We start from the raw sequence: 24,845 nt of genomic DNA on the forward strand, positions 1-24,845 counted from the left end.
ACATGAAAGAGAACTGCCTGCCCTAAAACACCATAACATGTCATAATTCCACCTTAAGTAATACAGTATGAAAGGGGCTATTTTTAGCTTTTCCATGGTTGTTATGGCAACCACCTCCTGGCTCCAGCTGTACACAATGTTTATAATTCCAGGGAAGTGGAAAGAGCAAGGTTCCTCCATAACATAATTTTGTAGTTTCTACTTCTATGGTAATAATAATACCTTAGTTTGATTATAGAGACTTGTTTAGTGATAGTCAGTTGGCCCTAGGCTATAGTTCTAGAGAGTGTGGGAAGCCACATACATCAGAAGCAGCATCAGTGAAAGGAAAAAAAAAAACAAAACAAACCCACCACAACAAAGAACTCTGCTATTCCTCAATGGAGATACGAAACCTACAGCAACCAGCCATAGGAAATAGATCATTTGGGGATGGCTCACAGGGCAGGCTATGATCAAATCACTTATAATGTGTAAGTAAGAAGGCTTTGAGATGATCTGTGAACTTGGAGTCTTTCTTCCCTCTTGGGCACACAGATGACAACGCTTCTGGTCTCCCCTGCAGTTAGCTGTAGCCTGTGACTGAGTTCTAGACCATGGAACGAGCGCAGAAGACGGGGACACCACTTGCAGGCCTGACCCATGACACTCTCTGTAAAATCATCCTTCCTGTCTCTTCCCTTATTTGCTGGCTGGTGCAGATATTTCTGCAGAGAACTGCAAGGCCTATGGAAAGAGTACCATGCTGTGCTTAGTCGCTCAGTTGTGTCCAACTCTATGCGACTCCATGGACTTTAGCCCACCAGGCTCCTCTGTCCATGGGATTTTCTGGGCAAGAATACTGGAGTGGACTGCCATGCTCTCCTCCAGGGGATCTTCCCCACCTAGGGATCAAACCTTGGTCTTCCGCATTGCAGGCAGATTCTTTACCGTATGAGCCACCAGGGAAACCCAAGGGAAGAGTAGGCCCCCCTCAACTCCAGATGAAGGAGCTTGAGATCCCTGCATTGACTGTGTAGAGCAGAGTCCTGACCACTGATCCACACCAGGCTGTGATGTGAGGGGAGGATCAACCTTTAGAATTTTAAGTCATTGAGATTCTGGGGTGGTCTGTTACAGCAGTTAGCCTGCCTTGACTAATACAACAAGTAACTCCTTCAATTCAAACAGACAGACCTGTTCCTTCTCCTATCCCAAAAGTACCAATTCATAAAACCCCCTTACATTGCTGACTAGTTCTTTAGCCGTGATAGCTTTCCACCAGATCATTTCACAACCTTGGTGTAAAATCAATTTGATTTCTTAAAGACAAGGATCCAATTCATCTTCCATATGATGAACTTTACTCAGTGAAATGGATGGATCCTTTCTTTTGCATTCTTTATCTAAGGCTTCAGCTACAACTGTGATGGTGGCTCCTAGGTCTACAGAGACGTGTGAGCACTTTGTATCATGTATTAACTCATTATGTAGCCTCATGGCACTCAGGTTCTTTGAATCTCACTTTTTATGTCAAATGAGGGGGGATTGGTTTCAATTAAAGTACTGAAATTCCATGATTCTTCAAGTCTGATTCGTCCTAACCAGTATCTCTCTGGATATGGTTTTTAACAACACACTTAAAAATTCCTCTGTGGAATGTATTTTCTTTTTTAATGGGTAGAATACTACCCTGAATTTATTCTGTGTCACTTGTAGATATCCAACTAGAATTAAGCTTTGGACCCAAATTTCATGCGTCTTGAGTTCTACTATGTCTGCCCTAATTCTCTATAATCTTTCAGGAATCTGGTCTGGTTTGACCATCTTCACTTTCATATCATCACCATCAGGGGCATGCTCGACCATCAGTAAGTAGTTAAAAGGTTTTAAAGGGAAATTTTACTAAAATAAAGCAATTGAGACATTAAAAAATCACACATAAAATGCAATTACAAACAAAGAGCCTTACTAAAAAGTAGCTACCAACCAAATGGATTCCGAACTTCAGTTTCCTCATCTGTACAATGGTGGGAGGCTATCAAAGTTATATAAGCAAACACCTATCGGGTTCTCAGCCTGACACCTGGCAAAGAATACGTAATCGACAAACATAAGCTGTAAATCCTTGCCTGAAGCTGGTCATGGAGACTCCTTCACGGAAGTAGGGTCCCTGGCTCTTTGCAAAGCTGTGATTCCTGTGGCTCTCTCCCAAACTCAAAGCCATTTTGCACAGCAAGGATGACTGTGAAACCCTAAATTTAGCAAATGACCAAGCAAGCCCATCCCTTTGCAACAGGTTTGCTTTGAAAGCTTAGCCATCACTCAGACTTCTCCAAGGGAGGAACAGAATTTAATTCCCATCTTATACTTCCTGCTATTCCTAATGTAAGGACTTAGCAACACATTTCTCAAGAGAAATGAAGACATCTAGCAAATCCTAGTGGAACCCAATACAAATACAGCTGAAGCTAGAGGACATAGCCTTTTTTCTCCAAGGGCAGGGGTAGGGGAGGCTGACCCCTTAAGATCACTTTATAACATGCCTAAGTTCCTCATACATCCTTTCTCCCATAACAGAAAAACCAGAGGATGGGGGGTCTTGCTTCACAAAACTCCACTGAGCTGGGCTCTGACAGCATATCGCTTTAAGAAGGCATTCCCGGGAATATCCCAGGAACTCTATCCACCCCCTCAGAAGAGCAGGCAATTGAGTTAGTGATGGTGACTCAGGCAGGCTTTTTAATCCTGATGTAAAGGAACCACCACCACCACCCTGGCGAGGGAAATAAAAAGGGAATCGAGGGGAAAAGGCCTCCACCACCGGATGACTCATGCCCTACCGTGTGACTCGCCTGGCACATTACTCTGTCACCAAGACATGGAAGGGAGGTTCATTAGTCACTTTAATGAAATTTTCAAAGAAAGGATTCTCCCTATAAATAATCATGAGCTTGAGTGTTTGTGTGTGAGCTTATGACTCACCTTTCTACCATGCCAGGCAGGACCAGCTGTGTCATCTGTGAAAGAGAAAAACAAAACATCCATGGTGACTGAGGATGCAGGCCACTGAGAGTGGAGAGAACTTGCCCACACAAACAAGGGGGGAATCGCCGAGCTGCTTGCCACTTCTACAGACAGCAGTTTATTTTATAGACTTTATATATTGGGTTGGCCAAAAATTTCAATTGGGTTTTGCCATACCTTCTTATGGAAAAACCTGAATGAACTTTTCTTTTTTTTTTTTTTTGATAGATAAGAGATGGATTTATTTACAGAGAGACACACTCCACAGACAGAGTATGGGCCGAGCAGAAGGCAAGAGCGATCTCGGGGGAAACACACTCCACAGAAGTACGGGCCGTTGTAGAAAGCAACAGTGGCCCCGACTGAACGTTAAGAGTGCGTAAAAAGGAATCTGAGGAAATTACTGGAGATAACACTGTAAACACTTTCAGTGAACCTGGCTAAAGTTAGTCTTGCCTGAAATGTAATACTGGCATGGAGATCTTCAAATAAGTAAGGACTTATGGTGAAATCCATGTCTCCCAAAATACATTCTCAGTAAAACGACATACATTACAAGAAATATCCTGCCTACCAAACTTACTTAAGCTTTCTAATCTTAACAGATCAAATAATTTTTTTTCCTATCAAAAAACCTTTAGGAGAATGCCATAAAGTGACATGTAGGCAAATATTAAGTCTATCTTCACATGCATTTCTTCTCCTGCTCAAGCTAATTGTGAGTAAAATGCATCCTTAAAGAAAGTTGATATTATCTGTCATCTTAAATAACCAACAATGAAAAAAGGGGCGCCAGCATTTTTATTTTTTATTGCCGAACCAAGCAATATGCAGGATCTTAGTTCCCTGACCACGGCTTGAACCTTGGCCCTCTGCCGTGGAAGCACAGAGTCCTAACTGCTGGACTACCAAGGAATTCCGTGGACACCTCATTTTTAAAGGACTTCATGACTGTTGCCTAAATATATATACTACGACGAGAGAAACTATTAATACTTCTAAACTCTATTTTAAGATATTATTAACTCAGAAAAGTTAAGATATCCACTGGTTTAGTCAAGGCCACATCACAGTTAAGCACCTAAGTTGGAACATGAACTCTGGATTCCTGCACACCATCAGTTCAGGAAAAAACAAATGCTGTTTTCTTACAGAGAATTTTGCATGCATGCCAGGCACAGGAATCTCAAACTTTCTATCTTGAATAACATTATGCCTTAATTAAAATACCATTCTGACAAAGAGAGCATTCTTTTCCTAGAAACACTTCAAAGAAAGAAAAAGCATCCAGCCTTCACCAACATAGAACCTGCTCTGCAGAGCTCTCAACTCAGAGGTCAACTTTGGAGCTGCTGCATACACTTTTCCAGGAAAGATGTGAATTTGAACCGACACCACATCATAATAGGAGAACACACTGCCAACTTCTAAACAGACAAAGTGGTGTCTTCAAAACCTAGGAGGATCGTTTCACCAGAATATCTGATGTGGCCAAATCTTCCAGGTGAAAAAAAGTAGACACTGTAAGAAAAGAGTTTGTCCTGAAGCATCTCCAATCTTCCTCCTTCTGTAATGCTGTAATCTCATATAGTTCAGTTCAGCCACTCAGTCGTGTCCGACTCTTTGAGAGCCCACGGACTGCAGCACACCAGGCTTCCCTGTCCATCACCAACTCCTGGAGCTTGCTCAAACTCATGTCCATCGATTCAGTGATGCCATCCAACCATTTCATCCTCTGTCATCCCCTTCTCTTCCTGCCTTAAATCTTTCCCAGCATCACAGTCTTTTCCAATGAGTCAGTTCTTTGCCTCAGGTGGCCAAAGTATTAGAGTTTCAGCTTCAGCATCAGTTCTTCCAATGAATAGTCAGGACTGATTTCCTTTAGGGTGGACTGGTTGGATCTCCGTGTGGTCCAAGGGACTGTAATCTCATATAAGGTGATATAGATAACGAACCTAGCACAGACAGCCAGCACAGAGTAGGCCCTGAAAGGAAACTGCGGCCCTTGTTGCCAGTGTGTACTCTTCTTTCAGGACACAGCACCACTAAGTACCCAGGACCCCCTTAAGCTTGCTGTGCTTGACAGTTGAGAGCAAAAAACGGTAACACATTTTGAGGTCATCCAGTTCAACTCACCACACAGAAGTTTCTGGACTGCTGCTGCTGCTGCTAAGTCACTTCAGTCGTGTCCAACTCTTTGTGACCCCATAGACTGCAGCCCACCAGGCTCCCTCATCCCTGGGATTCTCCAGACAAGAACACTGGAGTGGGTTGCCATTTCCTTCTCCAATGCATGAAAGTGAAAAAGTGAAAGTGAAGTGGCTCAGTCGTGTCCGACTCCTAGCGACCGCATGGACTGCAGCCTACCAGCTCCTCCGTCCATGGGATTTTCCAGGCAAGAGTACTGGAGTGGGGTGCCACTGCCTTCTCCAGTTTCTGGACAGTTTCAGCAATATTGTCCTGCAATCTGCATATCATACTGCATCACAGATAGCCTCCCATGCTAGTACAGACAGACATCAGGCATGGGAACAGTTGTGGGGGATTTTTCTTTGTAGGGATAGACTATATGCATTTTTAGCAGTATCTGAACACATACTTTACTTAATACATTTCATCAGGGGACCTTAATGCTTAGGCTCATGTATTATAAGGAGGTTCCCAGCATTTTGTGAGAAGTTGTTAAACAGTTCCCCCAATGTCCTGAGATCCCCAGAAACCAGATGAGAAAGAAGAAGACTGATAATAAAACATGTTCTCACCCAGGGGTCGGGGTGTGCGCATGCACACGTGCATTTGGGGTGAGGAGTGAAACTTGTTATGTGTGAAGTAGCGAAGTGGAGTTGACAGGGGGCGCCACTGACCACCTACCTTTACCGAACAAAAGGAGAGGAGGAGGGATGGGATTTGCAGGCAGTGATCAATCTGGAGAACTACCAGGAAAGTCTACAAGACCTGCTGATGGAGTCCTTTATTCTGACCAAGGATCTAAGTACCACTTGAATATTTAATAACTGGTTGTGCAGAGTTTTAAAGTTCAATTCAGAGTTTTTTCCCCCAAGACATAAATGTACACACTTAAATACAGTCCAATAAGAAATAGCACTTTAAGCTGGGCTATTAAGGAAATACAAATGCACACTTTGGGAGCTATTTTTTTCCTTACACTGTGTGCATGTCATCTATGAAATGTCTCCTTTCTGAATGGTAAAAATTACCCAGGAAACAATCAGAGACAAAATAAAACCTTGTAAGATATTATCTTATTTACAAAATTATATCAACAGCATGCTAAACATTAAGTCAGTCCTGATGGTTGTTAATGTGTAGATAGCTTCAAAATATATTCACTTTTTCTCCCAGTTTCATTTGAGATATAATCTACGTAACTTTTTTTTACTAGTTTAAGGTACATATCGTGAAAGTGAAGGAGGAGAGGGAAAAAAGTGGCTTAAAACTCAACATTCAAAAAACGAAGATCATGGCATCCGGTCCCACTACTTCATGGCAAATAGATGGGGAAACAGTGGAAACAGTGACATGCTTTATTTTTGTGGGCTCCAAAATCACTGCAGATGGTGACTGCAGCCATGAAATTAAAAGACACTTGCTCCTTGGAAGAAAAGCTATGACAAACCCAGATAGCACATTAAAAAGCAGAGACATTACTTTGCCAACAAAAGTCCGTCTAGTCAAAGCTATGGCTTTTCCAGTAGTCATGTATGGATGTAAGAGTTGGACCATAAAGAAAGCTGAGTGCCAAAGAATTGATGCTTTTAAACTGTGGTGTTGGAGAAGACTCTTGCAAGTCCCCTGGACAGCATGGAGATCAAACCAGTCAATCCTAAAGGAAATCAGTCCTGAATATTCACTGGATAGACTGATGCTAAAGCTGAAACTCCAATACTTTGGCCGCCTGATGTGAAGAACTGACTCCTTGAAAAAGACCCTGATGCTGGGAAAGATTGAAGGCAGGAGGACAAGGGGACAACAGAGGATGAGATGGTTGGATAGCATCACCGACTCAATGGACATGAGTTTGAGCAAGCTCTGAGAAGCCTGGTGTGCTGCAGTCCATGGGGTCGCAAACAGTCGGACACAACTGAGCGACTGAAATGAACTGAACTGAAAGTATACATCATAAGGATATATGTATATATTGTAAGATGATTACCACAATGAAGTTTAGTTAACAGCAAAAATACAGAATGCTTTACTATCTGTGTGTCATCCTTGCGCAGGGGCCATGCTAATCTTCCCTGTATCATTTCAATTCAAGTATCTCTGCTGCTGAAATAAGTCTTTCTGTTCTTGTTACTCAGTCACTAAGTTGTATCTGATACTGTGGACTGTAGCCCATCAGGCTCCTCTGTCCCTGGGATTTCTCAGGCAAGAATACTGGAATGGGAAGCTACTTCCTTCTCCATAGTCTTTATACAAGTGAATTAAAACTCAAGAAGTTTTAATAACACAAAGGAAGAAGCAGTGTTTTCAATGCCTGACTATTAAAGGGCCAGAAATACTTGTTGCAATCCTCATTTGAACAAATGATTCATCATCAAAGATGGAAATTCATGCATGAAAAGGTTAAATTCTTTTGTATTGGTCATTGGTTTCTCCTCTTAAATTCTGTTTCTAAATTATTTCTCCTTGCCATAAAATAGAGTATCTCCTTGGATCTGTCAGATATAACAACACTGAAAAGCCTAGGAAGAGTTAACCTGAAATCCGCAGGCTTTTCTAAGGCAGATTAATGCCTTCGTCTATACTTAAATTATCTTTCTTTCTACTCAGAATACATGTCATAATAAATTCAATTTCAAGTGTTCTTTGTTGGGGTATGTGCATACAAATAATTCTTAATATTCTGTGTGTAACTAGAGAGGCTTCACTACGTTAACATCAAATTAAATTCTCTTTAACGTCAAGTCTTACATAGGATATTTAAATTAAGCTATTAGTAGTCTCATTTTACTTTATATGCATCAATTGGTATCTTGATGGCTGGTTATTTATGCCATATACCAAGTGTTTCTGTGAAATCTCACTATCTGAACTCCATCTCACAGCTTACAAGCTGTTTCTGGAGTTAACTCAATATGCTAATTTTAGGCCATCTGCAGGTGATAATTGCTGTACCAGGAAAAATTTTGTTCCTCTTAAGATACTGCTAAAATAAGATTACCATAACTTGTAAGTTCAGTGGTTAAAAATATCAAGAATAGTAGTAAACATGACTTCTATACTTGTTTTCTTCTACGTTATTTCCAAAAGTATACAGCAGACAATATAAATTTAATTCTTTCCTCAAAAGTAAATACAAGTCCTATAATAGCACCTCTACAACAATGGCAGCTTCAAATTCTTGCAGAAAAAAAACAAATGTTTCCTATTTATAGAGACATATTTTTTAGGGACAGTTTCATCAATCCTTATCACAAAAAAGTCCCAGAAGCCTAACTCAAAGGGAGAAAGGCCGATACATGCTATTTCACACCAAGATATTATATCATTCTGCATGCAAGCCTGGCATAGTCTTCACCAATGATAGCTCAATTGAGAATTCCTCTTGGGGACACCACATATTCTATTTCAAGAGTTATATATTTACTGCCACAGCTATGTATGTTCTGGCTGGGAAATAAGTAAGAGGCTGATGTAGCTCATACAAAAATCAAAATCAGTATTATTAGATCATTCAGTTGAGGTAACCTGACTCAGAAATGCACTGGCTGACCTAGAAAGTCCTTTAAAATGTTATATTAAAGTGTATCCATCTTAGTATTCTGAAATATTTCTTCTATTTTTGGCAATCGCTTGCATTGCTTTTGCAATCAGAAGAGCCCCCACAACTAATGTTATTTCTAAAAGAAATTAACACGAATAAATTTTTTTCTTTTTCATTTCTCTGGCATCAGTAATCAAGAATTTGTAGGAAGAATCTCATTTTATACTCAAAAGCCAATCCAAGTTTCCCACTTTTTTAGTTTGGTATGAAAACCGATGCCTACACAAGTGAATCATGCATATTATTCTACAAGCAAATTACTTTTATATCATGTAACCTCTTGTGTTTCGTCATTTGTTTGGAGAGAACAGTATAAAGAAAACATTATCACATAATGCTCAAAGAGATAACTAAAAACCCAAATGAAAAGATTAAAATTCAAGATACTTGAGTTAAAATAAGAAAACAATATTGACACCTGTATCACCATTATATATAAATAGGAGGTAAAGTAACAACTTGCTCTAGAATCTGGGCAAAGCCCCAGGAATCCAGGCTTCTTGTACAAATAGTTAGGACACCACAAACAGCCGCTTTGTCCACTGCTGCCCTGCCCTCTAGCCTAGAGAAACCTGCAGAGAGTAAACAGGATCTGAATTCACGCAACTGAAAAATGAACCCGCACAAATGAAAAGGAAATAGATACAAATGCCTGAAGCACATTTTTAGTTGGAATCATTAACAGTAACTTTTTAAAACCACAACATAATAGCGCAAAGAATTACATAAAGTAACAGCGATGTTACACAATGCCTGCTTTGGAGAAACTGGGTGGTAACTCTACTGGAAGTCATACTAGAATGACACAGCACACATTTCCTTTGGTGAAATGTATAATTTGAGCTCTGGTACCAAGAATACCGCTTAATTATAAATTCTTAGAATCTCATATGTATGGCCAACAGAATACTTACTGTGCAGGGGGTGAGAAGCTTAATGAGACTAAGTTTTTAGACGGCTTTGAGATCTGAGTATTATTTGCCTCTCCTCTACCAATGTTTAGGTCTTTGTAAAGTTATCAGCTCTTCTTGTCAAAGTTATCAACCCTCTTTTGCCATTTCCCGCATCCCATATTACTGAACTTGAAATTCAACCCCATACTATAAAAAACAATACTTTTTCTTTGATAATAAATTCTGGTTTAATTTTTTTTTAATGACTTAACAAAAGAAAAAGAAAAGAACTTTCCAGAACAGAGAACTGGAGGCCAACTAATAATGAAGAATCTAAAGCCATAATTTTTAAACTCTAAACAAAAATGAAAATAAAAAGAACATATATACCATCACACACTGTTTTTCCAAGTTTGTTGTTCAGTCATTAAGTTGTGTCTGACTCTTTGTGACCCCATGGACTGCAGGTCACCAGGCTTCCCTATCCTTCACTATCTCCCGGAATTTGCTCAAACTCATGTCCATTGAGTTGGTGATACTATTCAACCAATATACTGAGAGTTTCTATTACTGACCTTTTCTCCAACTAAGCTGACTTCTCCAAAAGCGATAGATTTGGAGGAGAAAAGAAGCCCTAAGTTTCTCACAGAGATTTTTACACACTCACTCATTTATAATGCATTTCTTCTTTAAACAAACTTTACCTGGAGCTACAAAGAACCTTGGCGTCTCCAACTATTGCCTCATTTTGTAAAGATGAAAATCGTGCAAAGAGTGGTGGTCCTGTATTTTGGCAAACCCATTATTTTGTATTTGTGCCTGAAGCAGCCCATTACTCTGAGACTCTTAGGGCTAAATATGCTCCCCAATTTGGAAATTGTTAACAGGTTAATGATAACTACTTTCAGATGGATTTAAAGGCTCTAGATATTAACCTGGAATGTGTTTCTTCTGAAAAGCCCTGGGCAGGGGCAGTGGTAAGAAGCATACTCTCCTTCCTACAATTGATTAATTTCCTATTCTGTTAACTTGAATTCTTGGGGCAGAGTCGGAGGATAACTTCTTAGCATAATCCCTAAATTAAATATAACTAGACTGCTAAACAGACTTCCCTAGTGGCTCAGACGGTAAAGCGTCTGCCTACAATGTGGGAGAGCTGGGTTCAATCCCTGGGTCAGGAAGATCCCCTGGAGAAGGAAATGGCAACCCACTCCAGTACTCTTGCCTGGAAAACCCCATGGATGGAGGAGCATGGTGGGCTACAGTCCATGGGGTCGCAAAGAGTCAGACACAACTGAGCGACTTCACTTCAGACTGCTGAACAGATTCTCCTGATGGATTTCCAAATTAACAGAGGGCTCCCCCTACTGGTACTATGTGACATACCAGAGGCAAATACATGTTTTTTAAAAAAGTAAACAACTATTTTTCTTGCATGTTTTCATCTGTCTGTCCATCCAAACATTTATTACTATTATCTACTCCATGGGCAGGACATAGCATTATGGCTAAAGTGATATTCAGTGAATACATAGTTGTATCATGAGAAAAAAAAAATTGGCTTTTCAAAAGCAGGCAAAGGGTCTCATGTTCCAAGTGATTTGATTTCAGACAATCACAGGGATGGAAGAGATGGATTTAAGTCAAAGCCATTCTAATTCTTCAAGTTCTCCAAGCAAGCAATGATTCCGTTTGAGCAGGCTGAATACTTGGAGTTACTGAACGGGGGGAACCGTGAACTCAAATGCCTAAAAGGGCCAAGTGGGTGACACAGAACAGTGCGGTGGATCAGACAATAGGGGCTCGTGGGGACTGCGGTGATCTGCAGAGTGCAAGAGTGCAGGCCCGGCTATGGAGCACGCTCCGCTGCTATTCAGCTCTGATCACTTGCTGCCAAGCAGCAGTTCAGGTCTGTGTCACCCTCGTTTCAAAATTTTCCCAAGAGAAGCTAGAGAGCTGGGAAATGTCCTAATTTTGAACACACTGCTGGAGCCAACCAAAATGTATTAGTAGCCCATGTCCAGCCCACAGACTATGGATTTGTAACCTCTGACCCAGAATCAGAAGGAACTTACCTTCTACCCACTACCCTTCTGGCAGATCCAACGCTTAGGAAGTTCTCACAGCTCATTTCAGGGTAAATATCAGCAACCAATCTAAGGCCAACCTTGCAGAGCCCCACAAAGTAAGTGTGATGCTTATTTCCAAAGGAGTAGAATTTTCTGTTTTTAAATGTATTCACTGATTTATTCAAAAAGCATTTGCTGTACACCTGCCACATGTGAGAGCTAGGGCTGGGAAATGGCAGAGAACGAAAAGGAACTGGTCCCAGACCTTACAACGTCTAGAGACACTCGACGAAGAAAGAAATGCTAAGGGAAAGGGAAACATACAGCGCGCAATGAAATAGCACAGCTGAGAGACTTCATCGAGCCTGGGAGGCTCCCTGCCCCTTCCCCAACACTAAGTGTGCAACCCTTTAGCTGAGAACTGAAGAGTGAGGAGAACTAGTAAAGTGGGAGATGAGCGAGTCTTCTATGCAGGGGGGCCAGCCTGAGGGGGCGCTAGACTGAGACTAGTTCAGGAGACGGAGCACAGCACTTGCAGGAGAGACCTGAGTTGAAAGGGAGACGTGGGGAGGAGCCAAATCAACGCAGGCCCTTCCCCAGGAGAGACCTGAGTTGAAAGGGAGACGTGGGGAGGAGCCAAATCAACGCAGGCCCTTCCCAACAGGTCACGTTAAAGGTTCTGGACTTGAGGGAGAGAAGTCACGGAGGGATTTAACAGTGGTGTGATACGACCCAGAGTACAATAATAACACTGGCTGGAGCACAGAGACTGGACTGGAGAAAGATAACCTGGCTGGTTAGGGTACTTGAGTGGTTCTCACTGAGAAATGTAAGGCGCTTGGAATCTAGAACGAATAACTGGGTGACTTGATTTGCAAAACAGTTAGGAGGCTGAGCTAACTGGCCTTTATTGTGGTGTGTGTGTGTGTGTGTGTGTGTGTGTGAGAGAGATGTCTGGAAGGAATCATTGGGTGAGCTGATTTGCAAAACAGGAGGTTGAGCTAACTGGCCTTGATTTTTGTTGTGTGTGTGTGTGTGTGTGTGTGTGAGATGTCTGGAAGGAATCATTGGGGGAGCTGATTTACAAAACAGTTAGGAAGTTGAGTTAACTGGTCTTGATTGTGTGTGCGTGTGTGTGTGTGATGTCATGCTTCCCTTCTCCACGCTAAACATCTCTACTTCTTTCAACTACTCCACTTTGGCTGATAATCTGATGAAGGAAGAATTAAATTTTGATCCCCTGCTTAAGACTCTTCCTCCCCATTCCCAAATAAAACAAAACTGAGTGGTACTTCACTGTAAGTGGAAATCGTTAATAAATTTTACCTTGGATCCCCACCCACCTATTTCTCTGCTCGGAGAAAGGTAATAAAGAAAGTAGGACAGCCCCTGTATTTGTCAGAATGATAGTCTGGAAATTTCCTAAGGGATCTGAGTGATAGGTAGGGCCACTCCCTATTGTCCAGCATATTCACCAAGCCCAGCAGCAGCTTCAGGGCCCAGCACCTTCAGAAGGGATGGCTTTCACATTCTTAGATAAGCTATGGAAAGGGCTTGGGCTGTGTTCATTTGAAAAGGAGTGAAGAGTCTATGGTGTCCTTGAGGTTCTTATACTGTCATTAAAGGAATCAAAGAACCATCAGGCCTCGAGGAGGAAGACAATTCTCAGTTTGGCAGATGTTACAACAAGTGATCTCAAATCAGTGACAAACAGCACAGAGAAGATCCATTTTGGATCTAGTCTTTGGATTTGGTGCTGAGTGTGCTACCTGATTGAAAGTGGACTTGGATTGATATATACCTGCCTCTGGAGTTGTGGCGTGTTCCCCCTTTTCTATGATTTCTCTAATAATAACCAATAGCAATACCACAATTTCATCTGCAAACTCTTTCAGTATTCCAAAATGGAAACTTCTTCCAGGGATAGTGAAGTGAAAGTCACTCAGTTATGTCCGACTCTTTGCGACCCCATGGACTGTAGGCTGCCCGGCTCCTCTTATCCAAAGGATTCTCCAGGCAAGAATAATGGAGCGGGTAGCCGTCTCCCTTCTCCAGGGAACCTTGCCAACCCAGGGATCGAAACCAGGTCTCCTGCATTGCAGGCAGATTCTTTACTGTCTGAGCCACCAGGGAAGCCCCTCCAGGCATAAAACCCAAACTACCGTAGAAGTGTGTGGTTTAATATCTGGAAGTTTAATTATCTCTAAACTCTTACCATTTCTGGTCTGAAGGTCATTGATCTTGAGGAGAAATGAGCCTTAACCTTAGATTTTAGTCACAGAATATGTGAAACCAAAGAAAGCCCTGGCCAGGAGGACCTTTCTTCCAGTTGAAGGCTGAAAGGCTTCTGAATACCTCTTGGATTACCTCAACTAACCTGGTAAAGGGAAAGCCCAGTTAAGCAAGTCACTGAGAGAGAAAAAAAGCAATGATTCTAAATTATTGAATAAGATGAAAAGTGAAACGATCAGATGGGACTGGAGGGGTCTAGAGTCACCACTATTTTTATTAACATTTCTTCCTCCATATTCTGTGGATCACTAATCGCCACTTCATCCGGCGATGACCTGTAAATCTTTTGGCCAGGATATTGCAGTTTTATTATTCCTCTGTTGGAATGGGGGACTTCGATGATTTTTATCATCATCTGACCTATTGATACAGGGACAGGAACACATGGACCAGGCACTAATCCTGCAATGTCAAGCCAGGTCATTCAATGCTCATGGTACAGCACAAGACTTCCAACCAGATGCTGGGCCCTACCCAGCAAATATCTCTAAATTAGGGGCACAAACCCAAGGTCACAGGGCAAGCTCATCTCTCTGACCTTTCCTGGCATGTTTCTCAGCCAGTCAGCCCCTAGCATGTGGTTTGCTAGGAGATATAACTTGAACCATCCCTGATGGACAGAAGATGTCATTCTCTTTCATATATAAACCTTTTCAACACACTTATTAAGGCTTTAGGCCATAGACATCCATGCCCTGGGTCCCCTGATGTCCAACCACCAGAAAACCTTATAAGATTCTAGACCAACTTTCATCTCTAAGTTAACTTGGAGATCCAAACAGCCACTGCTACTGAAAACGTAGTCCTGGACCTGCAACATAACACAGTCAACTGAAGGACAACAGAAACAATTTATCAAAATACACTATAGGGCAAATCACAGCAGCACGAAAGAACACTAAACCTGGGAGCTTCAGACACACGACTCCATCAAGGTGAATGCCCCTTCTCAGTATAAACAAGATCAAAACACATGCCTTTAAATACACACTGCCATGCCACTCTGCCACTAGAATTGTCTTTCTAAAATGTACACCAGATCACACCTTATTTCCACTTTAAGGCTCTCTGCCCTCTTGAGCACAGCACTCAAGAACCTGAACAATCATGTCCTAACTTACTTTCCTGGCCTCTGGTAAGCCACTGCACACCACTCACCTCCTGCTGTTTGAGTCAAACTATGGCCATACTTGAACAGTCAGTCAAATGTGCTACAAACGACCTGGATACTGCCTACGGTACAGTGAAAACCGACTGGCTGTCCTGTAGATGGTACTAATTCCATGATAAATAAATCAAGCATTTTGAACTGTTTTTCCACTAAAAGCACCCATCACAAACGGACAGGAAAATACATATTTACATGAAAGATAAATTAAAAGATTCTTCATTCTTTGGCTGAACAAAGAAGCGTTTCTGAAGAGCAAACTCCCTTAGTGCTTTGCAAATGGGATTTGACGTGCAAAAAGAGGTTAACAGACAAATTTTTAAAGCATATATCCATCTCTTCTGCTGGTGATACTTCTCATCAGTATGGCTCACAATATGATGGGGTATGATGTTTAGTAAGTCTGGCGTTTGTCTCCATTGACTCCTTTCGTGGGAAAAAGCATCTATGCCCGTGGGAAAAAGAAAGTGGAAGAAGACGAATGGAGAGGTGGGAGGAGTATTTTATCATCTGTCAAGATACCAGGACTGATGTCTTGTTATTATTTCATCACCATGGTAAAGAAAACTGAGGATCCTCTCCAGTGCGGTGGACTGGTGGTGCTTCATCCACACTTCCCGCCCCTACACTACTCATCTGTAAGTAGGGCCATGAGGTGACGACCACCAGTACATGTTGATCGGTGCTCAGATGCTGCTCAAAGGATGAGGTGTGTGACCACAGAGCACAGCAAGCTGACCGGTTCTCAGAGACCAAGGTCAGGACCTTGGCCTTTTTATCACTACTACTCTGTAGATTGCCAGCCCAAAGTGTATGCTTTGGGAGACAGAGGCAGCCAGGGTTTCTTTTTCTTTTTTGTACAATTTTTTTTTTCTTTTACCTTGGAGTGTAATTGTTTTACAATGCTGTGTTAGTTTCTGCAGTGCAGTGAAGTGAATCAGCTGCTGCTGCTGCTGCTAAGTCGCTTCAGTCGTGTCCGACTCTGTGCGACCCCATAGACGGCAGCCTACCAGGCTCCGCCGTCCCTGGGATTCTCCAGGCAAGAACACTGGAGTGGGTTGCCATTTCTTTCTCCAATGCATGAAAGTGAAAAGTGAAAGTGAAGTTGCTCAGTCGTGCCCGACTCTTAGCGATCCCACGGACTGCAGCCCACCAGGCTCCTCAGTCCATGGGATTTTCCAGGCAAGAGTACTGGAGTGGGGTGCCATTGCCTTCTCCGAGTGAATCAGCTACATGTATACATATATCCCCTCTCTTTTGGACCTCCCTCCTTTCCCCCGGCCCTGTCATCCCACCCATCTAGGTCATCACAGAGCATCACAGGTAGGTCATTGTACAGCTCGCTGTGCTATATGGCAGCTTCCCACTACCTGTTTTACAGCTGGTAGTGTGTTTTTGTCAAACCGAGTCTCCCAGTTCAGCTGACCCTCCCCATCCCCCACCATGCCCACACGTCCGTGCTCTTCAACTGTGTCTTGATCCCTGATGGGGAACTAGGTTCATCTGTACCATTTTTCTAGATTGCACACACATGTGGTTAATATGTGATACTTGTTTTTCTCTTTCTGACTTCAGTCTGTATGGAGATTGCAGGAGAAGATACTAATTAATGGATATAGAGCAAAAACTTTACACTGTTTCTCTGACAGAGGAATTAAAATGATCAGGAGACTAATGTGGAGCTAGCACTAACAATTCTATAAAATACAATTTAAAAACACTTGAACATATTTTTCATCATTACTTCATTATGATACATTATGAAACATATGTACATAATACAACTCATTATTTTTTAAAATTAATTGATTTATTTTAATTGGAGACTAATTACTTTCCAATATTGTAGTGGTTTTTGCCATATATTGACATGAATCAGCAATGGGTATACATGTGTTCCCCATCCTGACCCTCCCTCCCACCTTCCTCCCCATCCCATCCCTCAGGGTCATCCCAGTGCACTGGCCCTGAGCACCCTGTCTCATGCATCTAACCTGGACTGGCAATCCATTCCACATATGGTAATATACATGTTTCAATGCTATTCTCTCAAATCATCCCACCCTCGCCTTCTCCCACAGAGTCCAAAAGTCTGTTCTTTACATCTGTGTCTCTTGCTGTCTCGCATATAGGGTCATCATTACCATCTTTCTAAATTCCATATATATGTGTTAATATACTGTATTGGTGTTTTTCTTTCTGACTTACTTCATTCTGTATAATAGGCTGCAGTTTCACCCACCTCATTAGAACTGATTCAAATGCATTCTTTCTAATAGCTGAGTAATATTCCATTGTGTATATGTACCACAGCTTTCTTATCCATTCGTCTGTCAATGGACATCTAGGTTGCTTCCATGTCCTAACTATTGTAAACAGTGTTGCAATGAACATTGGGGTACACATGTCTCTTTCACTTCTGGTTTCCTCAGTGTGTATGCCCAGCAGTGGGATTGCTGGGTCGTATGGCAGTTCTATTTCCAGTTTTTTAAGGAATCTCCACACTGTTCTCCATAGTGAGTGTACTAGTTTGCATTCCCATCAACAGTGTAAGAGGGTTCCCTTTTCTCCACACCCTCTCCAGTATTTATTGTTTGTAGATTTTTTGATAGCAGCCATTTTGGCTGGCATGAGATGGTACCTCATTGTGGTTTTGATTTGCATTTCTCTGATAATGAGTGATGTTGAGCATCTTTTCATGTGTTTGTTAGCCATCTCTATGTCTTCTTTGGAGAAATGTCTATTTAGTTCTTTGGCCCATTTTTTGATTGGGTCATTTATTTTTCTGGAATTGAGCTGCAGGCATTGCTTGTATGTTTTTGAGATTAATTGTCAGTTGCTTCTTTTGCTATTATTTTCTCCCATTCTGAAGGCTGTCTTTTCACCTTGCTTATAGTTTCCTTCATTGTGCAAAAGCTTTTAAGTTTAATTAGGTCCCATTTGTTTATTTTTGCTTTTATTTCCAGTATTCTGGGAGGTGAGTCATAGAGGATCCTGCTGTGACTTATGTTAGAGTGTTTTACCTATGTTTTCCTCTAGGAGTTTTATAGTTTCTGGTCTTACATTTAGATATTTAATCCATTTTGAGTTTATTTTTGTGTATGGTGTTAGAAAGTGTTCTAGTTTCATTCTTTTACAAGTGGTTGACCAGTTTTCCCAGCACCACTTGTTAAAGAGATTGTCTTTTCTCCATTGTATATTCTTGCCTCCTTTGTCAAAGATAAGGTGTTCATAGGTGTGTGGATTTATCTCTGGGCTTTCTTTTTGTTCCATTGATCTATAATTCCATCTTTGTGCCAGTATCATACTGTCTTGATGACTGTGGCTTTGTAGCATAGCTTGAAGTCAGGCAGGTGATTCCTCCAGTTCCATTCTTCTTTCTCAAGATTGCTTTGGCTATTTGAGGTTTTTTGTATTTCCATACAAATTGTGAAATTACTTGTTCTAGTTCTCTGAAAAATACCATTGGTAGCTTGATAGGGATTGCACTGAATCTATAGATTGCTTTGGGCAGTATACTCATTTTCACTATATTGATTCTTCTGATCCATGAACATGGTATATTTCTCCATCTATTTGTGTCATCTTTGATTTCTTTCATCAGTGTTTTATAGTTTTCTATATATAGGTCTTTTGTTTCTTTAGATAGGTTTATTCCTAAGTATTTTATTATTTTCATTGCAATGGTGAATGGAATTGTTTCCTTAATTTCTCTGTTTTATCATTGTTAGTGTATAGGAATGCAAGGGATTTCTGTGTGTTAATTTTATATCCTGCAACTTTATTATATTCATTGGTTAGCTCTAGTAATTTTCTGGTAGAGTCTTTAGGGTTTTCTATGTAGAGGATCATGTCATCTACAAACAGTGAGAGTTTTACTTCTTATTTTCCAATCTGAATTCTTTTTATTTCTTTTTCTTCTCTCATTGCTGTGGCTAAAACTTCCAAAACTACATTGAATAGTAGCAGTGAGGGTGGGCACCCTTGTCTGGTTCCTGACTTCAGAGGAAATGCTTTCAATTTTTCACCATTGAGGATAATGTTTGCTGTGGAATTATCATATATGGCTTTTATTATGTTGAGGTATGTTCTTTCTGTGCCTGCTTTCTGGAAACTTTTTATCATAAATGGATGTTGAATTTTGTCAAAGGCTTTCTTTGCATCTACTGAGAAAATCATATGGTTTTTATCTTTCAATTTGTTAATGTGGTGTATCACATTGATTGATTTGCAAATATTGAAGAATCCTTGCATCTCTGGGATAAAGCCCACTTGGTCATGATGTATGATCTTTTAATATATTGTTGGGTTCCATTTGCTAGAATTTTGTTAAGGATTTTTGCACCTATGTTCATCAGTGATACTGGCCTGTAGTTTTCTTTTTTTGTGGCATCTTTGTCTGGTTTTGGTATTAGGGTGATAGTGGCCTCATAGAATGAGTTTGGAAGTTTACCTTCTACAATTTTCTGAAAGAGTTTGAGTAGGATAGGTGTTAGCGCTTCTCTAAATTTTTGGTAGAATTCACCTGTGAAGCCATCTGGTCCTGGGCTTTTGTTCGTTAGAAGATTTTTTATTATGGATTTTTTATTACAGTTTCAATTTCCGTGCTTGTGATGGGTCTGATAAGATTTTCTATTTCTTCCTGGTTCAGTTTTGGAAGGTTATACTTTTCTAAGAATTCATCCATTTCTTCTACGTTGTCCATTTTATTGGCATATAGTTGCTGATAGTAGTCTCTTATGATCCTTTATATTTCTGTGCTGTCTGTTGTGATTTCTCCATTTTCATTTCTAATTTTGTTGATTTGATTCTTCTCCCTTTTTTCTTGATGAGTCTGGCTAACGGTTTATCTATTTTATCTTCTCAAAGAACCAGCTTTTTAGTTTTGTTGATTTTTGCTATAGTCTCCTTTGTTTCTTTTTCATTTATTTCTGCCCTCATTTTTATGATTTCTTTCCTTCTACTAACCCTGGGGTTCTTCATTTCTTCTTTTTCTAGGTGTAAATTTAGGTTAGGTTTTTCTTTTTTCCTCTCTGCTTCATTTATTTCCACCATTCTATCTTCCGTCTCACTTATCCTCTCTTCTGCCTCAGTTACTGTTGGTTCCCTACTGTTGGTTCCCTCCAGAGTGCTTTTGATCTCAGTTATAGCATTATGCATTATTGACTGACCCTTTTTAAATTTCTTCTTCTTCTGCTGCTGCTGCTAAGTTGCTCAGTCGTGTCCAACTCTGTGCGACCCCATAGACGGCAGCCCACCAGGCTCCCCTGTCCCTGGGATTCTCCAGGCAAGAACACTGGAGTGGGTTGCCATTTCCTTCTCCAACGCATGAAAGTGAAAAGTGAAAGGGAAGACGCTCAGTCGTGTCTGACGCTTAGCGACCCCATGGACTGCAGCCCCCTAGACTTCTCCATCCATGGGATTTTCCAGGCAAAAGTACAGGAGTGGGGTGCCATTGCCTTCTCCGAATTTCTTCTAGGTCTTTGTTAAACATTTCTTGCATCTTCTCAATCCTTGTCTTCAGTCTATTCATCTGTTACTCCCTTTTGTTTTCAAGATTTTGGATCATCTTTACTATCACTGTTCTGAATTCTTTTTCAGGTAGACTCCCTATATCCTCCTATTTTGTTTGGTTTGGTGGGCATTTATCATGTTCCTTTACCTACAGAACATTTCTCTGCCTTTTCATCTTGTTTAGATTGCTGTGTTTGGGGTGGCTCTTATGTAGGCTGGAAGTTTGTGGTTCCTCTTTACTGTGGAGGTTCCTCCCTGTGGGTGGGGTTGGACGAGTGGTTTGTCAAGGTTTCCTGGTTAGGGAAGCTTGTGTCAGTGTTCTGGTGGGTGGAGCTGAATCTCTTCTCTATGTAGTGTCAAGTAGTGAGTTTTGAGGTGTCTGTGGGTTTGGTGTGACTTTTGGCTGCCTGAATTTTAATGCTCAGGGTTATGTCCCTGTGTTGCTGGAGAATTAGCTTGGTATGCCTTGCTCTGAAACTTGTTGGCTCTTGGGTGGAGCTTGGTTTCAGTGTAGGTATGGAGGCTTTTGGATGAGCTCTTGTCAATTAATGTTCCCTGGAGTCAGGAGTTTTCTGGTGTTCTCAAGTTTTGGATTTAAGCCTCCTGCCTCTGACTTTCAGTCTTTTTCTTAAAGTAGCCTCAAGACTTCTCCATCCATACAGTACTGATGAAAAAACATCTAGGTTAATGGTGAAAAGATTCTCCACAGTGAGGGACACCCAGAGAGGTTCACAGAGTTGCATGGAGAAGAGAAGAGGAAGGAGGGAGATAGAGGTGACCAGGAGAAGAGGGGGAATCAAAAGGGGAGAAAGCAATTTAGCCAGTAATCAATTCCCTATGTGCTCTCCACAGTCAGGAACACTCAGAGAGGTTCAGAGAATTACATACAGAAGAGAAGAGGGAGGAAGGCAATAGAAGTGACCAGGAGGAGAGGAGGGGGAGTCAAAAGGAGAGAGACAAATCTAGCCAGTAATCAGTTCCCTAAGTGTTATCCACAGCCCAGAACACCCAGAGAGATTCACAGAGTTAAGTAGAGAAGATAAGGGGGAGGGAGGAGATAGAGGTGACCTGGGGGAGAAAAAGGAGAGTCAAAAGGGGAGAGAGCAATCAAGCCAGTAATCACACCCCTAAGTAAAAATAGGTACTGAAGATTAGATTCTTAAAAGTACAGAATTGATAACAAATACCAAAAAGCAAAGATTAAAAATCTAGAGTAGAGGTTAGACTCTCAAAAATACAATATTAAAAATACAAAACAAAATCACAAAAATTATATAAAAATATATATATATATAATTTGTTTTAAAAATAGGTCTTTTTGCAAGGTAATAGTAGGTTATAAAAATGAAAATTAAAGGAGTAATAAAGAACTTAAAAAAATTAAAAGAATTTAAAAATGATAATAGTAAAATATATCTAGGAATTTCTCTGGAGCTGTTGAAGGCAGTGTAGGGTAAGTTCAGTTTCAGATAGTTCCTTGTTCCAGATTATACTTCTCAAGGTCTATAGGCCCCTTCCAATGCTTAATCAATGCTAACTAAAGGGTTTTAATCTGTTGCACCTGTTCCCTCTTCTTTGTTTATTTTGGCTTCCTCTGTTTGCAAGTCTCTTCAGTGTCTAATTTCTGCCCTGACACAAGGAGGCAAAGGTGGTCACTTACTTAGGCTCACTTGTTCAGTTGTGCTGTGGGGAGGGAGGGACACTGCAAACAAATATCACTGGCATGTGTGGTGAGTGCTCGCAGTGTATGGACCACACTGGTTTTGCCCCAGCTCACAGCACGTGTGCCTTCCCAGTCTACATTGCTCAGCCTCCAGGTTGCTCTGCAGGGGAACTGTCCAAAGCAGGCCCTGGGTTTCGTGTGCTTCCCAGGTCTAAGCTGCTCAGGTTCAGGTTCTCAGGTACTCCACAAAGACACAGATTCGGCTGTGCATGCGGTTTGTGCCCTTCCCAGGTCTGAGCAGCTCAGGCGACCAGGTGCTTGGCGAGCACACTGTCCCAGGTGGTCTGTGCGTCTTATCACCTCCCCAGTCCCAGCCGCTCAGTTTCCCGGGCGTGTCGCAAGAGCACCATCTCAGGTGTGCTGTGTGTGTCCTCTGCGACCCTCCTGGCGGATGTCAACCGTCCAGGATCCCAGGAAGACTTGCTTAGCAACTGGGAGCCTGCTCGCAGTTTGGTGGAGGATGCCGTCTCTGGGGCCGAGATTGTCCCTCACCTTCCAGCTCTGGCTGTCGCCCACCTGCCTCTCTGCCTCTAGGTCGTGGGGAGGTGCCGGTCTGCAGATGGCTAGCTCTCCTCTGGTATTAGCTTAGTCCTTTGTTCTGTGAGCAGGCCAGGCTGTGCCTTAGGTTAGAGCTTTTCACAGGAAAGTTCTCTCTCTCTCTTTTTTCTCTCTGGTTATCCCACAGTTCGGGTTACTGTCTCACATTAGCTCCCTCAGATTGTCCTCAGGGCATTCAGGCCCAGTTCTCAATGCCACCCACACCTCCCTGTTCAGCCCCCGCTCACTGGTGGCAGATTCACATCTGGGCTACTTCTGGGCTACTTCTCTGCTGGGAGTTGCAATTAGGCACATATTCTGTGGTTTTTTTTTTTTTTTCCTCCCAGTTATGTTGTCCTCTGAGATTCCAAAACTCCCCACAGACCCGCCGGTGAGAGTGTTTCCTGGTGTTTGGAAACATCTCCTCCTTCAAGACTCCCTTCCCAGGATAGTCTCCATCCCTAACTCTTTTGTCTCTCTTTTTGTCTTTTATATTTTGTCCTACCTCCTTTTGAAGAGAATGGGCTACCTTTCTGGGGGCCTGGTGTCCTTCGCCAGTGTTCAGAAGTTGTTTTGTGGAAGCTGCTCAGCATTCAAATGATCTTTTGATCTTTTGAATTTGTGGGGGAGAAAGTGGTCTCCCTGTCCTATTCCTCTGCCATCTTCAGACCACCTCTCCAACACTCATTATTTTTAAGCATTTGGCCAAATATATTAGAAAGGATTATCAAAACCATATTACACAGTCATTTCAAAAGGCAAAAACCATAAAACAAATTATAGACCACAGTGATCTTAATTTTGATAAAAAAATTTGCTTGCTAAAAAAGTAATAGCTGCATACATTTACTCAACATCTTCACCATCTCTGAGTTTAACAAAGTAACAGAAACATTTTTTAGAGCCTTTAGTATGCTCTGGGCACTATTCTAAGAGATTTACACATATTACCTTGTTTAATTCCCAAAACAACTCTGTAAGGTAAAGAGAATTATCCTCAATTTATAGATGAAAAACTGAAGCACAGAGGGTAAGTAATTCACTCAAGGCTGTATTACTAGTAAATGATGGAGTTATTTAATTAACTTGAAACCTTACACAGATTATTGAAGAATGATTACATTTACATAGCATGCCAAGGGAAATACCTTTAAGACTATACAGATATACGCACATTAACCATGTTTTACAAGCATTAATTTTGTGCACGTGTGTCTTGAGCCAAAGCTACTCACAGATTCACTTGTTTGTAGTTTGCCTCACATTGAATCTTACTTGAGAAAAAATCTTGGTTAACCACAACAAAAACATAGAGCAACTATTTTTTTTATAAAGTTATTTGTCATCTTACAATGTGATTCATCTGAGGTGCCTTAGGCAACACGCTGCCAGATGTCACATGGTGTGCACGCATCAACGCTGTGGCTTTCCTTCTGCTGGACCTGCTTGACCTGAACCAACTATATTGCTAAAATCACATAAAGACTGAATTAACTACACGCTTTAACAGCAACATATACATTACACAGGGAGAAGCACAGCTATCCATATATGAAAAGTTGAACAAGGCATAATAAGATTTTATTCCTCTGAACTTGGAATAAGATTTTAGGGTCCTTGAATTTGAAATCAACTGTGTAAGGGGTTATGACTTCTCAGGACATGAAGACCCAAGGAGAACTTTTCTTTAAATATTCACAATTAAAAAAAAAAGGACTATGCCATATATATAATTACATTCTTATTTATATTTATCTGGTCAGTCCAAATAGTTTTGAGCTTTTTTTTTGGGGGGGTTCTTAAATTAGTATATGAGTTAATGAAAATATTAATAATTTTGCTGTTCCATCAGTAT

The 24,845-nt window shown here is 41.2% G+C and overlaps 1 protein-coding gene and 1 non-coding gene across 2 annotated transcripts in view; both read right to left on the bottom strand.

Moving 5' to 3' along the window:
* Positions 1 to 24,845, bottom strand: part of HSD17B12 (hydroxysteroid 17-beta dehydrogenase 12) — a 177,392-nt gene that overhangs the window by 23,034 nt on the left and 129,513 nt on the right. Inside the window, exon 7 of the mRNA XM_005905133.2 lies at positions 2,965 to 2,999. Coding sequence (XP_005905195.1) covers positions 2,965 to 2,999 — 35 coding nt within the window. The remainder of the gene's footprint in view (positions 1 to 2,964; positions 3,000 to 24,845) is intronic.
* On the bottom strand, positions 7,204 to 7,306 carry LOC138991051 (U6 spliceosomal RNA). Its single transcript, XR_011467099.1, has one exon. It is a non-coding gene; the product is annotated as a U6 spliceosomal RNA (small nuclear RNA).

The sequence above is a fragment of the Bos mutus genome, chromosome 15 (assembly GCF_027580195.1).
Source record: "Bos mutus isolate GX-2022 chromosome 15, NWIPB_WYAK_1.1, whole genome shotgun sequence".
Taxonomy (NCBI): Eukaryota; Metazoa; Chordata; class Mammalia; order Artiodactyla; family Bovidae; genus Bos; species Bos mutus.